The 22,708-nt window shown below is 38.1% G+C and overlaps 2 protein-coding genes across 4 annotated transcripts in view; one reads left to right on the top strand and one right to left on the bottom strand.

Annotated features, from left to right (window-relative positions):
- The window catches only part of Pgant2 (polypeptide N-acetylgalactosaminyltransferase 2), a 186,836-nt gene extending 165,322 nt beyond the window's left edge, over window positions 1-21,514 (top strand). For all 3 annotated transcript variants that reach the window (XM_071790004.1, XM_071790003.1, XM_071790005.1), the window contains exons 4-10: window positions 10,362-10,460; window positions 12,606-12,673; window positions 13,310-13,561; window positions 13,920-14,135; window positions 15,364-15,583; window positions 16,205-16,415; window positions 16,755-21,514. In XM_071790004.1, coding sequence (XP_071646105.1) covers window positions 10,362-10,460; window positions 12,606-12,673; window positions 13,310-13,561; window positions 13,920-14,135; window positions 15,364-15,583; window positions 16,205-16,415; window positions 16,755-17,024 — 1,336 coding nt within the window. In that variant the 3' untranslated portion in view covers window positions 17,025-21,514. The remainder of the gene's footprint in view (window positions 1-10,361; window positions 10,461-12,605; window positions 12,674-13,309; window positions 13,562-13,919; window positions 14,136-15,363; window positions 15,584-16,204; window positions 16,416-16,754) is intronic.
- On the bottom strand, window positions 21,379-22,708 carry Dbe (KRR1 small subunit processome component homolog dbe). The gene has a single exon (XM_071790007.1). The coding sequence runs from the start codon at window positions 22,603-22,605 to the stop codon at window positions 21,586-21,588; it is 1,020 nt and encodes a 339-aa protein (XP_071646108.1). The 5' UTR covers window positions 22,606-22,708; the 3' UTR covers window positions 21,379-21,585.

Raw genomic sequence — 22,708 nt, 5'->3', positions numbered from 1 at the left:
TTGGGAATGGAAGACGGAAGCCTCTAACTTGGCGCCTGGGAGTTTGCCGGGAGGGTTCAGTAATTTGCATAACATCGCGAGTATATAGAGGATAATCTGCGATAACTTCTCCTATCCTGCTTATCGCTAAGTAATAATATAATAAAATAGTTACGTGCCCTTTTACACGTTACGTCGCAAGAAAACGAGACTTCTCGACCACGCGAAATGGTATTCGTCTTTTTGCGACACAAAATCCTGTATAAAAGTGTAGAAATAATTAACATTATACATACATTATCCTAAAATACCATTATTGTGAAATATTCCGCCGAAATATTCGGGAACATACGCGAAGTTTCGAAAAATGTGAACGGGGGGTACCGTTGCGAAGATACATGATCAAATCTACATACCATGAACGAGGTACCCTTTCCGAACTAATAACAAATTCAACAAAAGGGATACGGCCGCGAAGCTCTCTGCGTATACATATTCGCTTATTTGTTTCTGCGAGATATTTACGCAGGATAACAAGTCATACGACACTGTGTGTCAGGCTTAGTCGGCTAGCGCACTCCTTGCGCGAACAAGCGTATCCCTAATTCGATTTAGTAGCCGTCGGCGTCGGATGGAGCACTTACCGACCACGCAAGTTCCTGGACGTTGCTCGTACCGGGGGGCATTTACGGGGGTCCGCGGAAATCGATATTCGTGTGTGTTACTCATGTGGATTAAGGGTCGTCCAAGCCGTTCTACGTGCACACGAGCTGATCCGTGACTAAGAGAAAAGTTTGCCCTGACTGCTCTCTCTCGCACACTCGCTCGTTCGCGTGAACCACCAAGTTTAGGTCGTGCACCGAACTGCAGGAAGCCGCGAAATCGCGCTAGGTATAGTCGCGTACTCGCCGTAAGAACGATCGCCGGAAGCTCGAATGCCGTAAGGGCAGTTTGCTTCCGATAGCATCGACCGCTGACAATTGCGGAAATGCGGAAGTGTTCAAACGTGCTGGAGTCAGAAAACTTCGCCGCGAGATTGGCGAATTTATGTTGCCCAAGTAAGTAAACCTTCTAACATCCGCGATGATCACCGCGATTTCTGCGATAAGAGGGAGAGTTTCATTCGGCCCTTCTAGAAGTTATCAAGAAAACGTTTTGTAACCCAATGTCTTTCTCCCCTGCTAAAAACGCAAAGAGGTGCAAACGCACATACACTCTCTCGCAGCCTCTCGCGTTTTTGGAGAACACTTAAAACGTTACCGCGAAAACGGCGTCGTAAATCGCGCGGTCGCACGAAAAGTTGGCGACCGCGCACTCGGGCCGGCCGTAATTCCCGGCGCTCTCGGCCGGCAATTTATAATCCATCGAGAGCCATCGTCCGGAGCGGTGGAATACGGAGCTAGGCGCACAGAGCCCGTAGTTTCCGGCTCTTCTTTTATCTGCGTCGTGCGTCCTCGCCGCGGATATCCGTGAATAACAATGGACCACCGTCGCACACTCTTTCGAGCCCGGCCCCGGCCCGGTTATTTTGCCACTCGCGCGGAGAACGCGCGCTTTAACAACGGGGGCGGAGATAAATGTGTGCTCTGGCCGTGCGCGCGCGTGTCGCGGCTAGTTGGACGGGTGAATGATGGAAAGCCACGTTTTCCGATTCCCGAGATATGTTGTCCCGCGTGACTTGACGCCCGATCTAGCACAATGCTACACTATGTCAATCTTTTCAGTATAGAATTGTTATCCGTTAATTTGTTTGCGTTGATGGACATATTATTTTGCATGTCGATATTAATGAAGATCTAGCCGATGCTAATTATCCATTAAGAGTGTTAAACGTCAAAATTTCAACTCAGATCTTTTTTGTCACTTTTTCCCCCCTTTTCTTTGTTCTTTAAAACTTTTACGTTACACGATTGTTACAAATGGAAGAAAAAGTTTTCGTAAATAACTATACTTAATGCAAAGTGGAGTTCAGCGTACACACTGCGAAATAGCACTGGAATAAGCAAAATGATTATCCTTCGAGTACTGCTCGAACACTGTAAGTGAAAAGGGTTCGAAAGGAGCTGTTTTAATCGGAGATATATAATTGATGGGCCATCAATAACTCGATTCGTGACTCGGTTGCCCGTAATAGGCTACTATAATGCTCGCCGAGAGAGCTCATACGTCGTAATTAGAAAGAAGTGAGGACAGCATAGGACAGCAAGAGAGTAAGACAAAGAGAGACACGTGGAAGGAGATGGATAGCGCGAAAGGCAAGAGCGAAACTCTAAGGTTTCTAATGCACCGATCATCACCGCCTGGGGACCGACCTTAATCCATCGATTTGTCCGTTTGCTAATGTTGCGCCGCCTCTACCGCTTTCCTCCGTGTCCCGAAGGAGAAAATGCGATTTCCCTCCAAGCTTGCTGGAGAAAGGATGCACTTACCGGGAGAAAGAGAGCATTTGCGTATTGCTCAACGACGCTCCGGATGCTCAGCAGGTCGGCCCGTTATTCTTGACTCGACCAGTTTTGACGCGATCACACGCTCATTTCTCCGTGAGCCAGATGCTGATATACCTACACCACCGGAAGCGATAAAAAGCGATGAAAAGTGTAACGACAGATGTATAATTTGCCACTAGATGTAACCTTAATAATTTGGTTAATCGACTACATCTTGATCGATAAGCGTCTTGCTCTTTCAAGTGTAAAGCATGATTAGTCACTTTTTTTTTTAAGAGCGGAAAGCTTATTTTTGCGAGATGAATTATTCTTTCGAGGCGATAAAAACCTGAAATAAAAATAACATCTATCATTCTCCTGGATTTCAACTGGATCTTTTTATGATTTATTCGAAGATAAATTACTTCCGGCAAAAAAACTTGGGCGTCCACTTATACTGCTAAATTGACTGATTTATAATCCACTCTCCTCAAAGGTAATGATTTATTTCTTATAACGTCACGTGATGTATAATTCTACAGACTTCTCTCTGCTGGTGTGTACAAAAGTATTAATCACACGCCGGCAATACGTTGCGTGATTTCTCTAATTGGGACAATCTTCTCGCTCGAAGCTAGGCCGCACAAAACCGCAAGTAATTTGAAGATCAGAGCTGAAACATGAAAAAAAATTGCACAATTACTCACGAAATACGCTGCCCATACTCTCCCACTTCTCGTGTAATACGCGGTACATTCCGCCGGTCGGAAAGTTAGATCGTGTTGATCCTTCGAGGATCGTCCGCCGGAACTCCCGTTACCTTAAGTAGCTAGTTCCACGGCGACCAGAACGAGGGAAGTTTCGAGTTCCTTCGTGAAACCGCGGTAGTAGCTGGTCTAGAGGATCTAGAGGAGAGTAGTGACTCCGGGACCTAGTTGTGTCTCGCATCCACCTGCACCTTCCTCTTCTTCTCGCGGAGCCTTCCCGGGGAGCACCTATCCCGGGCAGGACTTGAATAATGATACCAGCGCGTTCGGATGGACAGGTTTAAGGACGGCTCGTATCGCTTTACCAGCCAATTCGGCGAACCGAGAGCAATACGATGCTCCTCCGCAGCTTCATTAAGCGATTTCTCGGATCTGTCTCGTTCAATTCCGTCGTTAATTAATCATTTCCTGTGCAAATGCGAACGTGGAATACCCGATTTGATGATGTAATCGTTTATGCGAAAAAGGGCATTTTATTCTGCATTTGCTGTTTTATACATGAAATTTGTTTAGTTACGTAAAATGACCATTTTGTTATTTTATTATAATATTTTATTTTGTCGAAAACTTATTTTATTGACAATGTTATGAAAAATGCTTCGCAGTCACATTTTAAAAATTTCTTTTAGTAAAAAATTAAAATCTAATTATGCGAAAAAGAGTATGTAGATCAGAGTGTTGAACCCTATTGCATTTATATTTACGTTCGCCAGATCAATTTGGCTGCATCCGTGGAGCCGTGAGAAAGATCGATGTTCCGATGAATTCTTAATGAAAACTGAGTGGATTGGGTTTTTACGGTCATGTTATCGCAACCAGGGAAGACAGGAGTTACAAGCGATCGTAAATCACACATACTATAATCACGCAACAAATAAGATTACAATTTAATTTAACTGATTGATTACTTACTAATATTTTTACCCTTCTTTGTCGCCACATTATAAATCTAGATATTTTAATACTCTATATATATATATATATATATATATATATATATATATATAAAAAGAAAGAAATGGAGAAACATTGGGTTTATACAAGGGAATGGAGGGAAAAAGATTTTTGCAAACAATTCAGGGCTTCTTTAAAGTCCTGAGCTGCCACAGGTCTAAATGTCTCGAATATCGCAGACAGATTAATGTGCTACTAAACTCACCGTGCCGATATATTCGCATATATGCATACGTTTGCGTTCGACGAGGTTTTATAGTGTCTCTAAATTTTCCTCGATAAAATCGGTGAAATTTATGACCCTCCGTCAGCTAAAATGTGCGCTCTAATCCTGCATTAGAGTGACTACGCACACAAGAGAAATGAAGGGTAAACTTGCCGCAAAATAAAAAGTTTAAATAACGATCGTGTATGTAATTTGATGAAGAACGGATTATAACCGACGTGTATTGTAGACAAGTAATAAACAATAAAATAATAAAAATTCACAATAAGTGTTGAAGAGAATCTATATATATGTTATACAAAATGTCGCGATATATAAATACGGTTTTGAAATACGATAACAACTTTCTGTATTAAGAGGCTTTTGTGAAATCTACTTTTTGACACAACATGTATCGCAAAAATTGGAAAAACCATGTTACGGGAAACTTGATTACTTAAAAAACAATTACGAGTACAATCTGTTGCTACAAAATATGCGGTTGCACAGCATGCGCAAACGTGACTCGTTGGTTTCGACGTGAATGGTTGGGCACGCGTTAATATATATAAAGCAGAGTTACGTAATGTTATTACGCGTTCGCTGGGGTAATTATGATTCGTTGTACTCATATGTAAAGTTAATTGGCAACGACAATTCCGCATTTTTACGGTACAAAGCCGTTCTTTTAAATTACGTAGTCATTTACGGGTATCGAGGTGCATGATGCCCAAACCTTCGTAATTATACCAATGGAAATCGATTATTGTGGCACCTGACCGGCGAGGCATACACATTTACGCAGTGTGATTAAACATTCAATTACCACCAAAATGATTGCGCTTATACTCGTTTTGCGCGCGCGTTTGCGCGTCCAAGTCTCGAACTCGTATAATCTGATACATGAATTTAAACGACTGGTCGGTTGCTGCAAATTAATCCCTTCCGCTCGTATTATTCCGATCGCGTTAACGACACTACTGTGAATTGACACGTATCGACGCTATCACGCTCAATTAAATGATATACGCTCGTTGCCGAATTCTGATTAAATACCTAGATTCAATATTATATTGTATTATTATGTGTCACCGATTTATCTTTATGTCAGCTCGAATATATGTCTCGTAAAATTGCAATATCGTTTCGCAAACAGCAAATTGCAAATTTCTGCTATTGTTTAGGCTAGATCACGCATTTGCTGGATTATTTTATAATTATCGCATTTTTTATCTCTAAGTCTGTACATCCGATTCGAAACGCGAAAGTTAAGCCGTGTTACACGTTCTCTGTAAAGTTTTTTAAAATAAAAAGAAAAATAGACTATATTTTCTATTTAAAAAATGTATAAAAGCGTTTAAAACATTTTTTTGTGTACATACGTTACACATGTTGGCGTCGAGTGTTTTTCCAACTCATAAAAGTTATATACAAATAAAATATGCATGTAAAAAAAAGAATACATGTCTCTTATTTTACTATCCAATGTTTCCAAAAATCGTCTGTTTTCTCGTAAGTGCGTCTGCGTTTTAAAAAACAGGCCGCTGTACCGGGTCATTCATAGCGAACGAAAGAGAAAATCGATACTAACACTCGCGTGACCGGACCGCGAATGGGTTCGATAGCTCCGTAACTTCGTTAAAATAATATTTGCGTACCGGCGCAATCCGTGTCGTACAATGCAGGAGTGGTCTCCCGTGACAGAGAACGACGACGAGCAGCTCGTTAGCTTCGGGCGTTTCGCACCCGCGGGAGTTACCGCCGCGCATTTCGAGCCCCGTCACCCGCAAATGGAAAAGCAATCAGCGTTGTCTTCAATACGTCAAAAGAATCGAGACATATGGAGCCCGGAAACCGTGGGGGACCTATATTTGACGCTTTTAGAAATCATTGTCGCGCACTCGCGCGCACGAGGCCAAAACAAACCGAGAAAACGCTAAGGACGTTAAAGAAATATCATTAGTGGATTATTCCCTTTTCGACATGTTTCTTTTGCTCTCGTTTCATTTCTTTCTCTCTCAATATGACTCGCACTTCTTCGCGGGGAACTCATTGCACAAAGTGTAATCAGAAAAAGGAGTATGTGTGTGTTTTCTTGCGAGTGCTGTATAAAATGTTTGTCATTTTACGCTGCCCGTAAGACGTGTGTAATCCATTAGGAGCGGCGTTAAAACTGTAGCCAACAACAATGTATCGTACGTCTGAAACTTTGTGCGGCGTACCACCACCACCACCTTCTCCTCTCTCTTTCTCTTACATCTCCTCGTTTTTCGTGACACCAAACAGATCTGTAAACCAGGGCACGATGCACTCTGATTTCATAGGATGCAATCCCGGTGTCGGCAACGCGCGGGCAACGCACTCTCTCGCAGCTAGCACGGGAATGCTTTTTGCATTTTCCGAAATTAACGCCCGGCGCGCGGACAAATCACGATTCGAGAGCGCGCAATGTCCAGGAGTAACATGATTTTTGGCGCTAACGCGATTTGCGCATTCGCCAAGCCGCTCAGTGCAATGCGACACAAAATCACGCGTGATTAACGTGTCGTCCCTTTTGTCTAACGTGTATTAAAAAAAAAGTCTGTAAATGTGACGCGTCAAATTTGCGATGGAATCAGCGGAGTTTGTAACGGACGATGAGAAAGGATGATGAAAAATTCCCTGGACTTGCGACGCTCATGTAAGATTGCATATGTAGCATTTCATATTCCATGTCTTCATCTATGATGCGCGGCATTAGGGATAGATTACGTATTTGCCTCAATTGCTGTATCAGTCAGCACAACGTTTTCTATTTCGCCTGATATAATTTATCGCCCCAATAATAAATGCCGAATAACGTGCAATTCGATTGTGTTCGTACCAGACGGAAGTCATGAAATTTAATTTAACGATTTTGTTTAGAAATATTACAATTTTAGACGCTTGATTATACAGCTGTTTTTTCATTGGTCTCCATAATTTGTTCTGAGAGTAACTATTTTGATGTTACATTATAAGTAATAGTATTTATACTTATACCGAGGGCTTTAAATAATATCTTGTATTATTTCCCAATATTTCGATATTTTTCTCTATTATATCTAGGATTAATATGCAACTGTTTCTCGAGAGAAAAGGATTACGATAAAAATAACTTACACTCAAAATAATCACTTGAATCGAATCGGAAGCAAAAACCCAATTGTCGTGTTTCTAGTATTAATTTTCTTGCTCCGGAATATCCGTTCTCGCTCGGCTTCGGTGATGGATTAAAAATTTAATATCCTGTTTCGCAAGTTATTCGTGCGAGCCCACGAGGCGAGCAACGTACGGAGGCTTCTCGGGGGAAAAAGGCTATTTTCACAGAGCACCGAAATGTTACATCCTAATTCCGTTTTATGTCCTTTATGCACTTTTTTCATCCTCGAACGTCTCTTCTTTACGCCCTCGCCCAACACGCATCCGTATAAGCACTCTAATAGATTCTCGAGTATAAAGATAAATCGTAGTGTAGTTATATTTTTCAATTTTTGTAGTAAAAATTTATTAGGTACGTATCTTGTTGTAGAGCTAGTTTAGAATAAAGAATAACACAAATTTCTGTACTTATACTCAAATAGATTCTAGTTTCCAACGAAAATAATCTCAATACGCTTTATTAAATAAGGTTAAATATGAAACATTTTGAAAAGTGATCATAAATTTATCTGGAAAATCCGATAATATTGGATACTCTAGTTTGATCATTTAATTTAGAGGATAATGAGGATATCGATTTATTTTAATTGCAACACTCTGTATACTGCTTTCACAGATGTATTTTATCCTCTTTCTTTCTCTCTCTCTCTCTCTCTCTCTCTCTCTCTCTCTCTCTCTCTCTCTCTCTCTCTCTCTCTCTCTCTCTCTCTCTCTCTCTCTCTCTCTTTCTCTCTATCTCTGTATCTATCTCTCTATATCTGTCTCTATCTTGTAGGACACATTCTCTGGCAATGGTCAATCCGCGCAAGCATGTACATACATATGTGCTCGTGAAACATCGTATATGCGATCGAGCGTTCAATGGAATCGCACAGACTGGCCGCGCGTTATCCACTTTAGCGGATAGCGGCGCGGAGCGGATCCTAAATTGAAGTTTCGAATTAAACCGTCCGGATGATCCGTCTCATCTGCCGGAGTCGCTTTAAGGCTCGCGCGCGCAATTTTGTTGCCGGCAAACATGTCGCCGCCGTGGAGACTGGCCGACTTTAATGTGAAATTATGGTCCCCCGGAATTAATTTGTCGATTCGGGTACCGCCTCGGGGAGCGAGGCGACGCGACGAAGCGGAGGTGTCGAAAAGAGGATAAACATGGTGATGAATATCTAAATTACTCATTACTGAACTTGTCCGTTACTCGAGTCGCTTGATTAAACATGAATAAAAGTATAACGATGAATTAAACCGGCTTGTAGTTCGGTAAAGTGATAATTGACAACAGACAGCATGTTGCAATAATTAATTGTTAAACATGGTTAATTAAATTACAGTGAAAATGATCTATATTGCGTTAATTAAGATTGATAAAACAATTCATATCTGAAAAAACACAGTCTTAATCTCATCTTATATTTGCGCACGTGAGAAATACGCGAGGATCATGTATTTTTACTCGCAATACGCAGAGTGTCACGTTTTGTTTCATCTCGAAAACCCCGTATCCGACTCGCTTCGGGGATTAATAAATCGCAGTCACATGTTCACCGGTCATTTTCCTATCCAGCGGGGATGTCTCGCACACGGCGGCGGCGGCGACGGTGCGAATTTTTCGCGATCTCGTTTGACGCGCGACGCCGCGACGGCGCGAAAAAGTGCATTCGCGCACCTATGCGCCGAGGTAACTGCATTCAACGCACGTCCCGCGAGTTTATCTCGGCAAAGAGGGGCTGACATATTGGGATCGTTCTGGTCGTCTGGCCGCGTTTATGTACCCTCTCTGCGTGCCAGCTCAGTGCCTCAAATGGGATCGTCCTTTTAGTTCTTTCTCTATCCTATTTTTTTTTCTTCTGCTTAAGCGCAACTTCTGACGGTTAGGCTACTTCTTAAATCCACGAATATTATCATTTCAATCTTTTTCATCTATTTTTATTATTATATGATCATAACAGGTAATAGTAGCAATATAAAAGTAACATAAAAGTAGCAATAAATTAAAGCAAATATAAAATTTCAGTATTTTTCAGGCATTGTATTGTATTTTCATACCTGCTTTATATTACGATTAATAAAAATGAAAATATATTTAAAAAATATTTTACATGTATATTAGCCAATTATTTTAATATAGGGCATAAAAATAGTTTTAAAAGCAAATTTTAATAATTTGGCCTAAATATTGTGCTTTCTGAATGAAAGAGATTTTTGTTGGCGAATGCAGTTAAAGAGCATCTGGTTGATTGTCTTATATAAAATTGATCATCTAGGATTGTGTGCGTGAAACTATTGAATGCATGTGCAAACAGTGATAAGCAACCAATATTTACTGATAACTTATTGCATCGATCGAATGGCCAATATTGAAACTAATGCGACGTGTTATCTGTCGTTAACCATATTGAATGAAATTTTGTAGAACAAATCGATGAGAGCGCGTTAGCACGCAAAAACATCGGTTTACTGAAGCAGTTTGAAACGAAATTGCTGAATCCAATATTGCATTGAAAAAAATATGTCTTGCGATAACGGGAATGCTAGTTTAGCCATTTGTTCGATTACAATATATTGTAAAACCAACGACCAAATTGCAGATTTTTATAAATTTTAATCTGGCAAACCTGTTTTTATTTTTACACGCGATCCATAATTGTCTGTGTTTATTACTATCTATACTTAATAAATTTTTATTGAAAGATTATAGAATAGCATTACATTAAGCTAACACAATACAGATACCGTTAGATAGAGTCTTATTATCCATTCATTAATCTTAATTTACATCTAAACCATATCCATACGTTTATCTACGATATCTATAGGCAACTATTATAATTATGCTGTTTTCTCGTTATACAGGTGTAGGATGAAACAATGGAGACAGGATTTGCCACCGACTTCCGTTATAATTACTTTCCACAATGAGGCACGGTCTACGCTACTCAGAACTGTCGTCAGGTAAATTAGAAATAGTTTGACTTTACATAAAATGCAAAACAATTATGATTAATATTTAAATCTATCATTTTTCGAGCTTTTTCTTAAGCATTTTATAAATAAATAGATTTATATATAATATTCTATACAATAAAGAATATATATACATATATAAATAATTTTGTATATAAATAGACAAAGAGATTGTACATTTATTTCTTTTGTCTCAAATTATAAAAGTATAAAATAAAAAAAGAAGAAATATGTATAAAAAAAAGGATTAGTAAATTTCGCAAAAGTATGTATTAAATATGCAGGTATTCGTGCGATCAAATTCTCAAACGCAAAGTAATTGCCAATGGGCAAATTCTCACGCGATCGTAGATAGTATATGTGCACCACGGCGATCTTCAATTCTCGATGCATCAACGGGTTGCGAGAAGCGCGAGAGGATTCTCAATTCGAGCCGGAAGTGGGCGATAGCGATGGAAAGCATGCAATGGAATTTTCTAATCGTCGTTCCATCGTTTTATTCCTCGAACTTATTATGCGCTCGTACACGCGGACGTGACGAACCGAAGAATTCGAGAATCGAGAAATATCTTCAATATATAAACGATAATCAGATATGTGAAGAAAATTATATTGTTTTATTTTTTGAAATGAAGAATATAAAGAAATATCAAAATTTTTATTCTGATTGATAATGTAAAACGCTATCGGCGTAATGATGACTCAATTAATTTGATTTGAGTAATAGATTTTTGATCTGACAAAATTACATATGAGACTTAATTTCAATTTATAATGGATATTTTTTTTAAACGTCTCGCATTTTTTTTACGTAATAATGAATAAGCAAAGTGCAAAAAAAAATAGTAAATTGTTCTAGAGGTCTATGGCTTTACTAGTTTTCACTCAGCTATGTGTGGATCTTCCAACTTTGCTTCTTCAATTTTGCCAATTAAAAATTTTTTTTCACTGCTGCTTGCTTTGCTTTTAACTGATTTTGTCCATTTTACCGGTATCATTTATCGTCTATCCGGAGACATAAATCATTACATTTTCTCATAAAGCGTCCTCGTATTAATTAAAGCATTTTTTACTACGCGACGTCATGCCGAGGAAAGGAAAGTACGAGGATCCACATTACTCGCCGGAGGTAGCCTCCGTGCAAAAGTTGCTCGAAGTTCTCTCGTCGAACCGGAAGAAGGAAGCAGGCAAGAGTCGGAAAATTTATTTAACTCCGTAACATGGCGGCGCGGCGTCAGGAAAATATATTGGGCCGTATCACGTCGACTCGATGAAATTAAAAGGAAGTCTTAATTACCACGACGAGACCGCACTTCACCACCATCTTGATGTGGAGCGTGAAATTCTTCGCGATTTTAAATCTCGTTTTTTTCCCCAAAAAGTTAAAATGATATCTTAACAGTTAACGATATCTTAACTAACGGAGAAGAAATTTATAAAACAAAATATTTTATCGATACGATTATTGATAAAATATAGTTGACATTCAGGATTTTAATTTAAGAAATGACCGTAAAGGTGAACTTTTTCCATCAATATGAGATAGTTTTACTTAGTGGAGAGAGCCCTAATTATTTGTTATAATCCTTTTAAACTAAACTCACGAGAATAATGGAACGGGGCAATACGAGAACGTTCAAACAAGGAACAAGTGGTGCACAAAGTCCTTAATTGAAACTTTGATAAAAGATTCAATAGGACAATCCCCGAAGCTTCTGTTCTTCTCTTAATCTCAGTTTATTCGACATTAATCGACTGGAAAAGTTTATATAGAAATGAATGATAGGATTCAGGCGTATTGAGCTTTTAAATTGAATAGAGAGAAAGAAAAGAAGTATTACATAAAAAATGATCTTACGTCAATAGTATAATATTTAAAATATTACCTTAATTAAAAGTAAGATGCATGTAATAAATAATTAATGAAGTAGAAATAAAAAAATAAAAAATTAATATAGTATAATTCTATCTACGTATAATTGTTATCCTTTATTTAATTTATTATGTATAAAATTTCCTGAAGTTATAAAATAATAAAAAAATATAGTAAATAATAAAAGAATAGAAGTGTTATTAAATATGTGAGAAGATTAATATTTAACTTTAAATTAAAAGTTTTTGCTTTGCTTTTAGTGTTCTGAACAGAAGTCCCGAACATCTAATCAAGGAAATTATTTTGGTGGACGATTTTAGCGACCATCGTAAGTAGTTTTATGTACTAGTTTATGTATTCGAATTTTCGAATTTTCGAAAAACATAATATTACTTTCCGTCCAAGAAATTTAAAATTCTACTTTTTAGTCAATTTATAATGCATAAAAAATATAATATAAAATAATCTGTAATAAAATCTGATATATCTATATTATAGAATTAGGAATGATGAATTACTCGCGGGGATCAAGCCGCTACGAGGAGAATACTGCATATAATATTTAATGGAATTTAGTGTAATTAAAATGCTAATTATATGTATATTCAATTACGGAAAATTGTGTTTAATGTTACATTTAATATTGCGTTTAATACTATTAAAAGGTTGATGACCCACGGCTAGTTCGTCATTTATGACGTTATTTACCGCTCAGAATGGCATTAAATTATAATCTTGAAATTTGAATTTATACACTCAATCTGGAGTTTATATTTTCTTAACAAGAATTATTAGGGTGCTTTGATTGAATGGATATATAATATTGAAGATATAGTAAATTACAAATAGAATTTTCAACGCAGTAAATGTAATGTCTCACAATGGAGTATTTAAAATAAAATAAGTTTAATCGACGTAAAAAATTTAAAATGTTGTGTGGCAAGGAAGATTAATTTGTTTGCAGCCGAGGACGGCGAGGAGTTATCGCGAATCCACAAAGTTCGTGTGATCAGAAACGAGAAGAGAGAGGGCCTAATGAGATCGCGTGTCCGCGGCGCGGATGCAGCTACCGCGAGTGTGCTAACGTTTTTAGATTCGCACTGCGAGTGCAACGCCGACTGGCTCGAACCACTCTTGGAAAGGGTAGCCGAGGATCCGTCGAGAGTGGTGTGTCCTGTGATCGATGTAATCAGTATGGATACTTTTCAATATATCGGTGAGTGTCAGTGATAAAAATCGATATTCTTTAAAATTGCATGTCTGTAGTAAAAATCTATATTCTATCTTTTAGATGAATTTCTATATAGGCAAACCTTTATAACTAAAATAGTAAGATGTTTTGTAGAATAGCTACATTATTACTTTTATGACTTAGATTACACTTGAAAAGGGAACAAAATGGTCGAAACGTTGTGAAGATTACGATTTAATAAATGTGGTCAGTTGGGTCGAACCAAGCAATCATTTTTGTTAGTTATTATTGACGAAGGACAGGATTATTTCGGTCTATTATTCTATGTTGTAAATAATTTCAAATATATAAGCGACTCGAGACAATATTATCTCGTTTCTAGGAGCTTCCGCCGATCTCCGAGGTGGTTTCGATTGGAGTTTGGTCTTTAAATGGGAATATCTCAGCCAGGCGGAACGACAAGCGAGACAAAAGGATCCGACACAAGCCATTAGGACCCCTATGATTGCTGGCGGACTGTTTGTCATCAACAAAGCGTATTTCGAGAAACTCGGCAAATACGATACTCAGATGGATGTTTGGGGCGGCGAAAATCTCGGTAAATATTTACAGTTTTATGTACAGAGTACAAAATATTCAGAAAGTTCAAAGAGCTAAACGCATATTCTTATAATTAAATTCTTTCGACCGCGTTTTTCTTCTACGGAACATGCAAAAATATTTTATTAGAATATTTTTACTGAGGCACTGTTTATATTGATATTCATTTTCTAGAGATAACGTTCGGAGCTATTTTATTTTAACGAATATGTAAATACGCTACGAAAGATATTGCACATGGTCGATGTACTTCGCTGTAAAAACTTTGTTGCGAGGCACGCGCAAACTCACGATGAGTATTTTGCAGCAGAGTGAACTTTTTATTGGATCAATATAGTCGAAAGTTATAATTTCTCAACAAGTTTTAATGAGCGTTTCCCATTAAATTTTATTAAAAAGCATCATACTGGCGTAAATATTAGCTCATTCATCACTATATCTGACGGCTCGGCTGCGTAAATAAATGCTTGAAAGCAACTCTCGAAAATTCGCAGAGAATTGCGATCGCTTACAATTCCTTTTCATTGCACGCAATAAAAATTTTTTTATTTTGTTTTTTTTATCATAAAACAATCAATCAAAAAATGAATTTATTAATATTATTAATTAAACTTCAATTTAAACAAAGTTTGTGCTGAAATATGTTTAATTAAAAGCGTAATACAAAATTAGTGTCGCAGAACTCGTGACTTAAAGTTGTGAGAAAAGTGCCGTGTCTGTCATTACACTTTTCAAATACGAAGGAAACGAACTCTTTGACAGAAACTACCATCTCGTGTGCAGTTCGTAAGAACTTTGTGGAAAACACGGCAAGGCAAACCAATATATGTCGGAAGTGTGAAGTTAGAAATAACTGCCCCCTTTTCCCCCTATTTCGGACAGAAGAGAAATTGTGGAGTTTCTTTGAAAAAGTCCTAACGCTATTTCAGTTTAGCATAACTTTGATGAAAGATTTGCATTAGAAGTAGTATTTTTCCAATAGCTAACAAAACTTTGCAAATATATATAAAATGTAAATCCCGTTCTCTTATATATAAATGACAGAGATTCTTTCAACGTCCTTTTTAATTTGCAACATAAAATATCCCAAGAAAATAACGAGTAATATGACACAATATGATAGAGAAGGGAGTCCATGCATCTCCTCTTTCTATAGTCCCCCTTGGCACCTTTTACCTCACGTTTAACATTAGCACTTACCGCGTGCACTTGTAACTTTCTTTCAGAAATATCGTTTCGCGTGTGGCAATGCGGTGGCAGCTTGGAGATTATCCCGTGCTCACGTGTGGGCCATGTATTTCGCAAACGTCATCCTTACTCGTTCCCCGGAGGCAGCGGAAACGTGTTTGCTCGAAACACGAGGCGCGCCGCCGAAGTATGGATGGACGACTACAAACAGTTCTACTACAATGCCGTGCCGTTAGCACGAAACATCCCTTATGGAAAGTAAGCCTGGATGCGCGCTGACATCTCAATTAAACTTTAGGGCAATATTCTGATTTCGCTATATTTCATCCTATTGTCTTAACACCGCATTAAAGTTTGTGATATATCGAACACTCTCTTGAATATCTATTACAAATTATTTTCTTTATATCAAGTTACGGCTTTAGTGTATATTTTGATATTGTTAGGCATATAAATAGACAATTAGAACGTTTGGCAGGATTTGAAGGATACCCTGATAGCAAAACATGAGTGTGCAAAATCATGCAAACGTGTTGCTAAAAACAATTTACGTATTGTTGCCGCACAAACATTGCGTAAACATGAATCTTAAATCGTCTAAGATTCATACTTATGATGCTTTTACAGCAAAGATATGTAAATTGTTTCTATCAATAATATGTAAACTGTTGCTGGAAAAATGTAACGAATATTGAATAAACCTCGTTGCTTGAAACAAATTCAATACTATTGCTGAGCATTTGCGAACGCAGCTTTACATGTTATTTGCGTAAATGCTCGTCACGAGTTTACTGACATATTTCGTAAATATAACAGACGTTTTGCTATCTACAATTAAAATTCAGTTATATTAATTCTGCGAATAATTATGCGTTTCAGCATCCAAGATAGGATGGAGCTAAAACGGAGGTTGCATTGCAAGCCTTTCAGTTGGTATTTGAAGAACGTATACCCCGAATTAGTCATACCCACGAGCGAGGGTGGTCCAGGAGGATCTCTGAAGCAGGGCACCGCCTGCTTGGACAGCATGGGCCATCTTCTCGACGGAAACGTCGGTCTCTATCCTTGTCACGACACTGGTGGTAACCAGGTAAGCGTTCTTAAAGTGTATACATTTTTTCGGTACCTTCTAAGTATATACGTGGGTCTGTCACATTCAACGCTTTTTCCCTACCTTAAAGTATTTTAAAAAATCTAAAAAAATTCATGAAACATTCTGTCTACATTGTAGTTGACGATTTTATAATAGCCATTTTAATAATCGTTTATTTAATATCTTCTAACAGGCTTGCAAGTTTTACAGTTACGAACAGATATCGTTTTGGCTCGGACGCCGTAGACCCACATGTACACGTTAAGGGTTAAAGTAGAGTAAATGAGGAATTGCGTAATTGTCTGAGAATTTTACAAGACCAAATACGTTTTGCAGGAATGGGGCCTCACGAAGGACGGCCTGATCAAGCATCACGATCTCTGCCTGACCCTGCCAGTATACGCCAAAGGTACTACGCTGCTGATGCAGATCTGCGACGGCAGCGAGAATCAGAAGTGGCGGCACTTGGAGGGTGGCCTGATACGGCACACCAGAATCCCCGTGTGCGTGGACTCGCGATATCACGCGCAGCGCGGCATCACGGCGGAGAAGTGCGACTCGAGTGCGGAGACGCAGAGGTGGCATCTCTACAACCACAATCACTAGCTGATATGGTTGCGGTGAACACGCCATTCACCCGCGGACTCTCTCTTATCGCTACGCACCACGACGTGATCACCGTATAACAAGGCCGATCGCGTCAGAGGTGCGTTACTTAATACGGGACTGGCTGTCTACGCGCGACCGGATCGATCGATTCGAGCGTGGACCGACGTTATCTTCGTGACGTGGCTCTTCACGATCTCCTATCACGATATCGATGAAGAACCTCATTTTGTACTACGCTGACTTGCGAGTTTGCGAGTTCCCGATGTAGCCTGTCTTATAAAGGATCGGATGATGATATATCTGGTTAAAAGAAATCTAATGAATTCCCTCTAATGATATTACGAAAAGTGTTACACGCATCTCACACTAAAACGGAATAATATCGCAAAAGAAAGTGAAAAATGTTTTAAGACTGCTTAGCGTTTGTGACTATGAATCAAACAAACTTCAGTTTCTATATCCATGAGAATTCCATTACTTCCGATCGTTTTCTTAGGCACTAGATCATCCTACTTTTACAATGACAAAAGATTAACCTGATGGGTTGACATCTCGCAATCGATGTGATAAGTGTAAAATTATTTATAACAAAATATATAAAAATTATAGAAGCGTGTGTATGAGCCAGTGATGCAAGTGGAAGTTGTATACTGATTTAGTACTGCGATCCGATTATGCACGCTGATTATATTTCAAAATATCGAATCCACAAATAGCGATACTTCATACAACTGATGATGCAATTGATTCAAACAAGTAAAAATCATATTGTTGAAAGTCATTCTTAACACTTAACATTTAATACTTAATTACTACTTTTAGCTTCAAAGAAATCCATAGGGCACGAAAATCTCTAGTTTTCGAGGTTTATGATGTTATTGAAAAATTGAGGTTGTGTATTAACAAAGAAATAATTGCGACGAAATATCCATGTACTTTATAATTACCAGACTTATTCCTCCGAGAGATGTATTATTTAAAGGATTTAAAGAAGTTTTATAAAATATGTTGCATGCGAGCGACTAACTCTTCAATTCACAATGTTGTCTCAAAATTATACATATACAAGATATAAGCATAAACACTTATACAGAATTTTTTTTGAAACTTTCATTAATAAAATTTATATAAAATTCAATTTATATGAATTTAAACTGACATTGGAAATTGAAGAGTCAGATTGAAACCAAATCTATGCGGTAATAATGCTTTTAATGGAACATAACTAATCAAACTTAATCATTGCTAACAGATTGATAAAGAAATAATACAAAGTTGAATTATTCTTTTTCTTTTTTTATGCAATTAAAAAGTTGAAAAAACGAAGAAATAGATTAGAAGTCCGGGAATTATAATTATGGCAGTTAATCGGTTTTACGGCGTAACCTTAGCTGACGATGCGTTTATTTACGTATGTTTCTAGTAAATCCATAAAAATATATTTAATGAAGGCGATATCGAGTCATTTTTTAAAACGGGTAACGTACGTGCTTGAGTGTCCAATTGCGACGGGTAACTCATCTTTTTTTATGTATTTATTTACGTGTGATTTTTTTAAATAAATACGCCAAAGCTTTTACACTTGGCACTATTTGTTTAAAGTAATCGATAGTTTTATCACAAATACCATTTTGAGATTACGCTTTTATGCAAACAACTGCGGAGAAGCTTTTCGCTGTTTATTCGAGATAAGAACGTACGCAGAATCTTTTATAATTATATTATGTTATCACAATGTACACTGACCGGCAGGAATGCCTGGACATTTTGATATGTATATGACATATATGTACATGTATATGTATTATTATGTCCAGGCATTCCGGTAAAGTGTACATCACGTAATTTAAATATTCAATTTTCAATGAAGTATGTATAATTTCCACATCATTTTAGGAAATTTGAAAGACGCTCTGCACTTTGTATACTAAAATATAGATACAAGAAGCTTATCAGCGACTCTGAAATCGCTATTTTTACCGGGCCCAAAATCATACTAGATTCGTACAATGCGTATTCTTTTTATCTGGTCTTAGTATATGCGGCGCATCCAGATCCGCGGACATCTTTCTCTCCAATCAAAGAACAAATCGCGAAGAACAATATGCGTTCCCTTCAAAAGCACGCGCTACGATTTGCAGAAAAGAAATTTATTTTTGTAACTAATTGTATACTTACTTGGTTGTGCGAATAAACGAAAAGCGCAGGGTGTATGAGCATACTTAACATATTGTAGCTTGGTAATAACATTCCAAAAAATTTGCATTTCTACTTTTCGAAAACAATAAGTATTACTTCTCTCAAGTTTTTCAATTTCTTTTTAGCTTTTCCCGTTAGAACGTTGTAACGCTTATTTTAATAATGGCCATTATATATATAAGAAGTTCGATTTCCGTAAAAACTAAATTATATGAAAATAAGAATTCTCAAGAGCGTCAAACCGAATCGAAAATAAAACGGCAGCGCCGTGTGGATTCATTACTCGCCTACAACGTGTTAAGTGAAAATCAAGATAGCTAACGCAGCTAAATATAGCAATACATATTAGCAGACGCGATCTTTTGTACACTTATACTTTCCGATGATAATGTCTTACTGCCGTCTCTTCGCGCTGGGACTATAAATACCGCGAAGTGAGATGAATAATATACATATAATATAATATCGTATAAACTTTTGTATGATACACACGGGCATCCATATTACATCCACGCCAGCTGCTGTAGTAATTATCCGTTAAGAAAAATTCTTTTGATATTGATATTGTATACGTAGAACGATAACAATTTAATGTAGATATAATATATACGCGATCGATGAAATTGGCCGTGCCCTAATTAAACGAATGCGATATTACGAATAATCTCGAATTGCTTCTGAAAATCAAAATATCAAGAAAATGTCAGAGTTTTATTATCGTTGCGAAAAGAGCGTTGTTTTTAGAGCGTTTTCCTTTAATTAGAGCACCGGCTGCCACAGCGATATATACGTAGATGGTAAATATGTACACGGGGTATCCCTACGCGTATCATTATCGCGCTTCCCTTCGGCTGCAGATTCTTTGAAGGATTCCGACTGAGTCAACTTTCCTTTAGCGCGAGAGATTGAAAAGGAGGTATAATTACGGAGTTAGTTAACATTGGAATTAAAGGATTTCGCCGTACCAAGGCTCAGCGGCGCACGTAGGAACTTTGTTCCCGGATAATTTTAAGGGCGAACTTCGCCCGGCGGAGAAATAATTTCAAGCTTAATTTAACGGAATACTTAACTTTTAATATTAAATAGCTTGACGATTAAATCTGATAATTAGGGGAGATTAAAGTTCTTTCGGCATTAACTGATAAACAAAATTGCGCTTCCAAACTCGTGACTGTTGATACAGCATCGTTTTTTGTTGTTGTTGAGAAACAAATTTAATTTAGGTTGGTTGACGAAACTTTAAATGAAATAACGGGATATCTCAAACTTGTGGATACATCTACACGAAAATGCAGCCGCGCAGGGTTCCATAATACCGAACTTGTGTTTCACACGATCGCTGTTGTAAATAATTATGTATATTTCATTGATTATATATATCCTTCCCGTCCTAATTCTTCCGAATAGCTTCTTTCGCTATCAGCGTGAATACATATATATATATCGCTTCCATGCATTTCCCGTTCAAAAAAAAAGGGGGATTGCCACACACAATCGTACTTCGTATCTGTAAATAAATATATATTCACGGCATATATACATAATAATATAACTTAACGAACGTCGCGTACTTCCAAGATCAATAAAAAATGTAAGATACTAAAGCGACTCTTGACTTTTTAATCTTAAGTATATATATAGCGGGTAACCAATCAATGTTAATATTCGTGTGTCCAGTAATATGAAAATTTATACTCGAGAAGCGAAATTGTGGTGCAGATAGGATAAGAGCGCGCTGTACATTGAACGAACATTTACATCCTTGTCATATATAAATACGATGCGTTAATGCGAATATTTTGTCCGACAAAAGCAATTTTGGATAACGAGAAATAATCCCCAGCGTCAGTTCGGCATCCGCTACTTTCAAATTACAATAATTTTGCCGTAAGATTTGAAATGGCGTTTGCGCCGAATCGCGCAAGGTGCATATTGAAGATGTTATATACTTGGAATAAAATATCCTGTTAAAAAATAAGCAGAATTGAAAGTAGAAACTTAAAGAGAGATGAAGACACCGGTCAGTTTTTTAAACATTCTTTTAAAATCCTCCCTTTCATGTATTTCAAAATATCCGAAATATTCTGTGAAATATTTAGTAAGGAAAAAATATCGAAAAATCCGTATTCTAGGTATATTTGTCTTCAAAATGTTGATCTGAAATTTCCTCTGCTCTATATTTTGCAAATGTAAAATAATTATATATACATATGTTAAGAATGCGATAACAGTAATTATATAAAAATGAGTTTTTTTAATAAAAGTAACGGGATATATCCGTCAATTTATATTTGTGTAACAAAACCTAACTTTTTACATCTCTTTACACATTATTGATTTAAAAAATGTCCCGTATACATTATTCCGTTTTACGCTTTTTCAACCCTTGTCGAACTTTCCTTTTTATTTCAGCAATGTCCACGTCAGTCTTCGTAGTCTCACTTTCAACAGGTTTCTCCTCAGGTGGTACGAATGCCTGCGCCCTACGCTCCTGCCTCTTCTTGGTTGCCTCCTCGTGTCTCGCTTCCTGTTCCCTCTTTCTCTTCGCCCTCTTTTGCTCCTCCTTCAGGAAGTATTCACCAGATGCCATTGCCTTGTCGAGCTTGCTCTCTTGCTGAGGTGGCGGGAACGGAGTGTACGGTTTCTTCTCCTTCTTCTTCTTCGGTTCTTTGCGCTTACTTATGTTCTTGCTGCTATACTTGGGAAGATATCGTTCCCAGTTCTCGTTCTTTAAATTTGGATTCTTGGCGAGTTCTCGTTTAAGCATCAAGGTCTTGAGGCTGTAAACTGGATGAATATTTTTCATGGTATCCACCACCAGTTTTCTCACCTGTTGCACACCTCTGTAAGGTCCCAGCGCCGACACAGTTTGGCCCTGAACTACGACGTAACAGTTGGTGAGCAGCTCGATGGATTTCAAATTACACCCGTTTGGTCCAATGAGCCTCTGCCTCCGCTTGACAAACTTATCCTTGTTCCTGACAAAAGAGGATATCTTTATGACGTCCGCGGTAATGTCATCCTGGAGAACTCTCACCGCTTGCTCAAACGGAACCGAACGAGCCATGAGCTTGATCATGTCGCGTGCTTTGATGATGATGTACGGGTCCCAAGTCTTTCTGGTAGTCTTCACCGTCATGCTTCCCTCCATGAGATCCATCTCGGCCTTGACGTGATGCTCGGCCAGTGCTTTCTGAACTAGCGGCCAATGTTCCTTCAAATAATGCTCGCGATACTTCGGGAACATAGTAGCAAACGAGCTCTCCTCAAGCAGCCGATGTGGATTATCTTCTTCTTTAAATTCTGGTATCTTCAACGACCACGCATTGTCGACCGGCCCGGTTTTCTGTGCTTTCGCGCTTTTCTTCGAGCCACCCATTCTCGTGCGATTCAGAATGATAAGTCCAATGTATGATAAACGTGTACGCGTTCGGCCTCGCTTGGCGTTCGGCCTCGCAGGTGAATATAGGTTATGTTGCAGG

Source organism: Temnothorax longispinosus, chromosome 10, assembly GCF_030848805.1.
Source record: "Temnothorax longispinosus isolate EJ_2023e chromosome 10, Tlon_JGU_v1, whole genome shotgun sequence".
Lineage (NCBI taxonomy): Eukaryota > Metazoa > Arthropoda > Insecta > Hymenoptera > Formicidae > Temnothorax > Temnothorax longispinosus.
Note: the sequence above shows the minus strand (reverse complement) of the source record. Positions and strands in the feature narration are given on the sequence as shown.

Coding starts and splice junctions, on each gene's coding strand:
- Dbe (XM_071790007.1), bottom strand. CDS start 22,605: ATGGGTGGCTCGAAGAAAAGCGCGAAAGCACAGAAAACCGGGCCGGTC.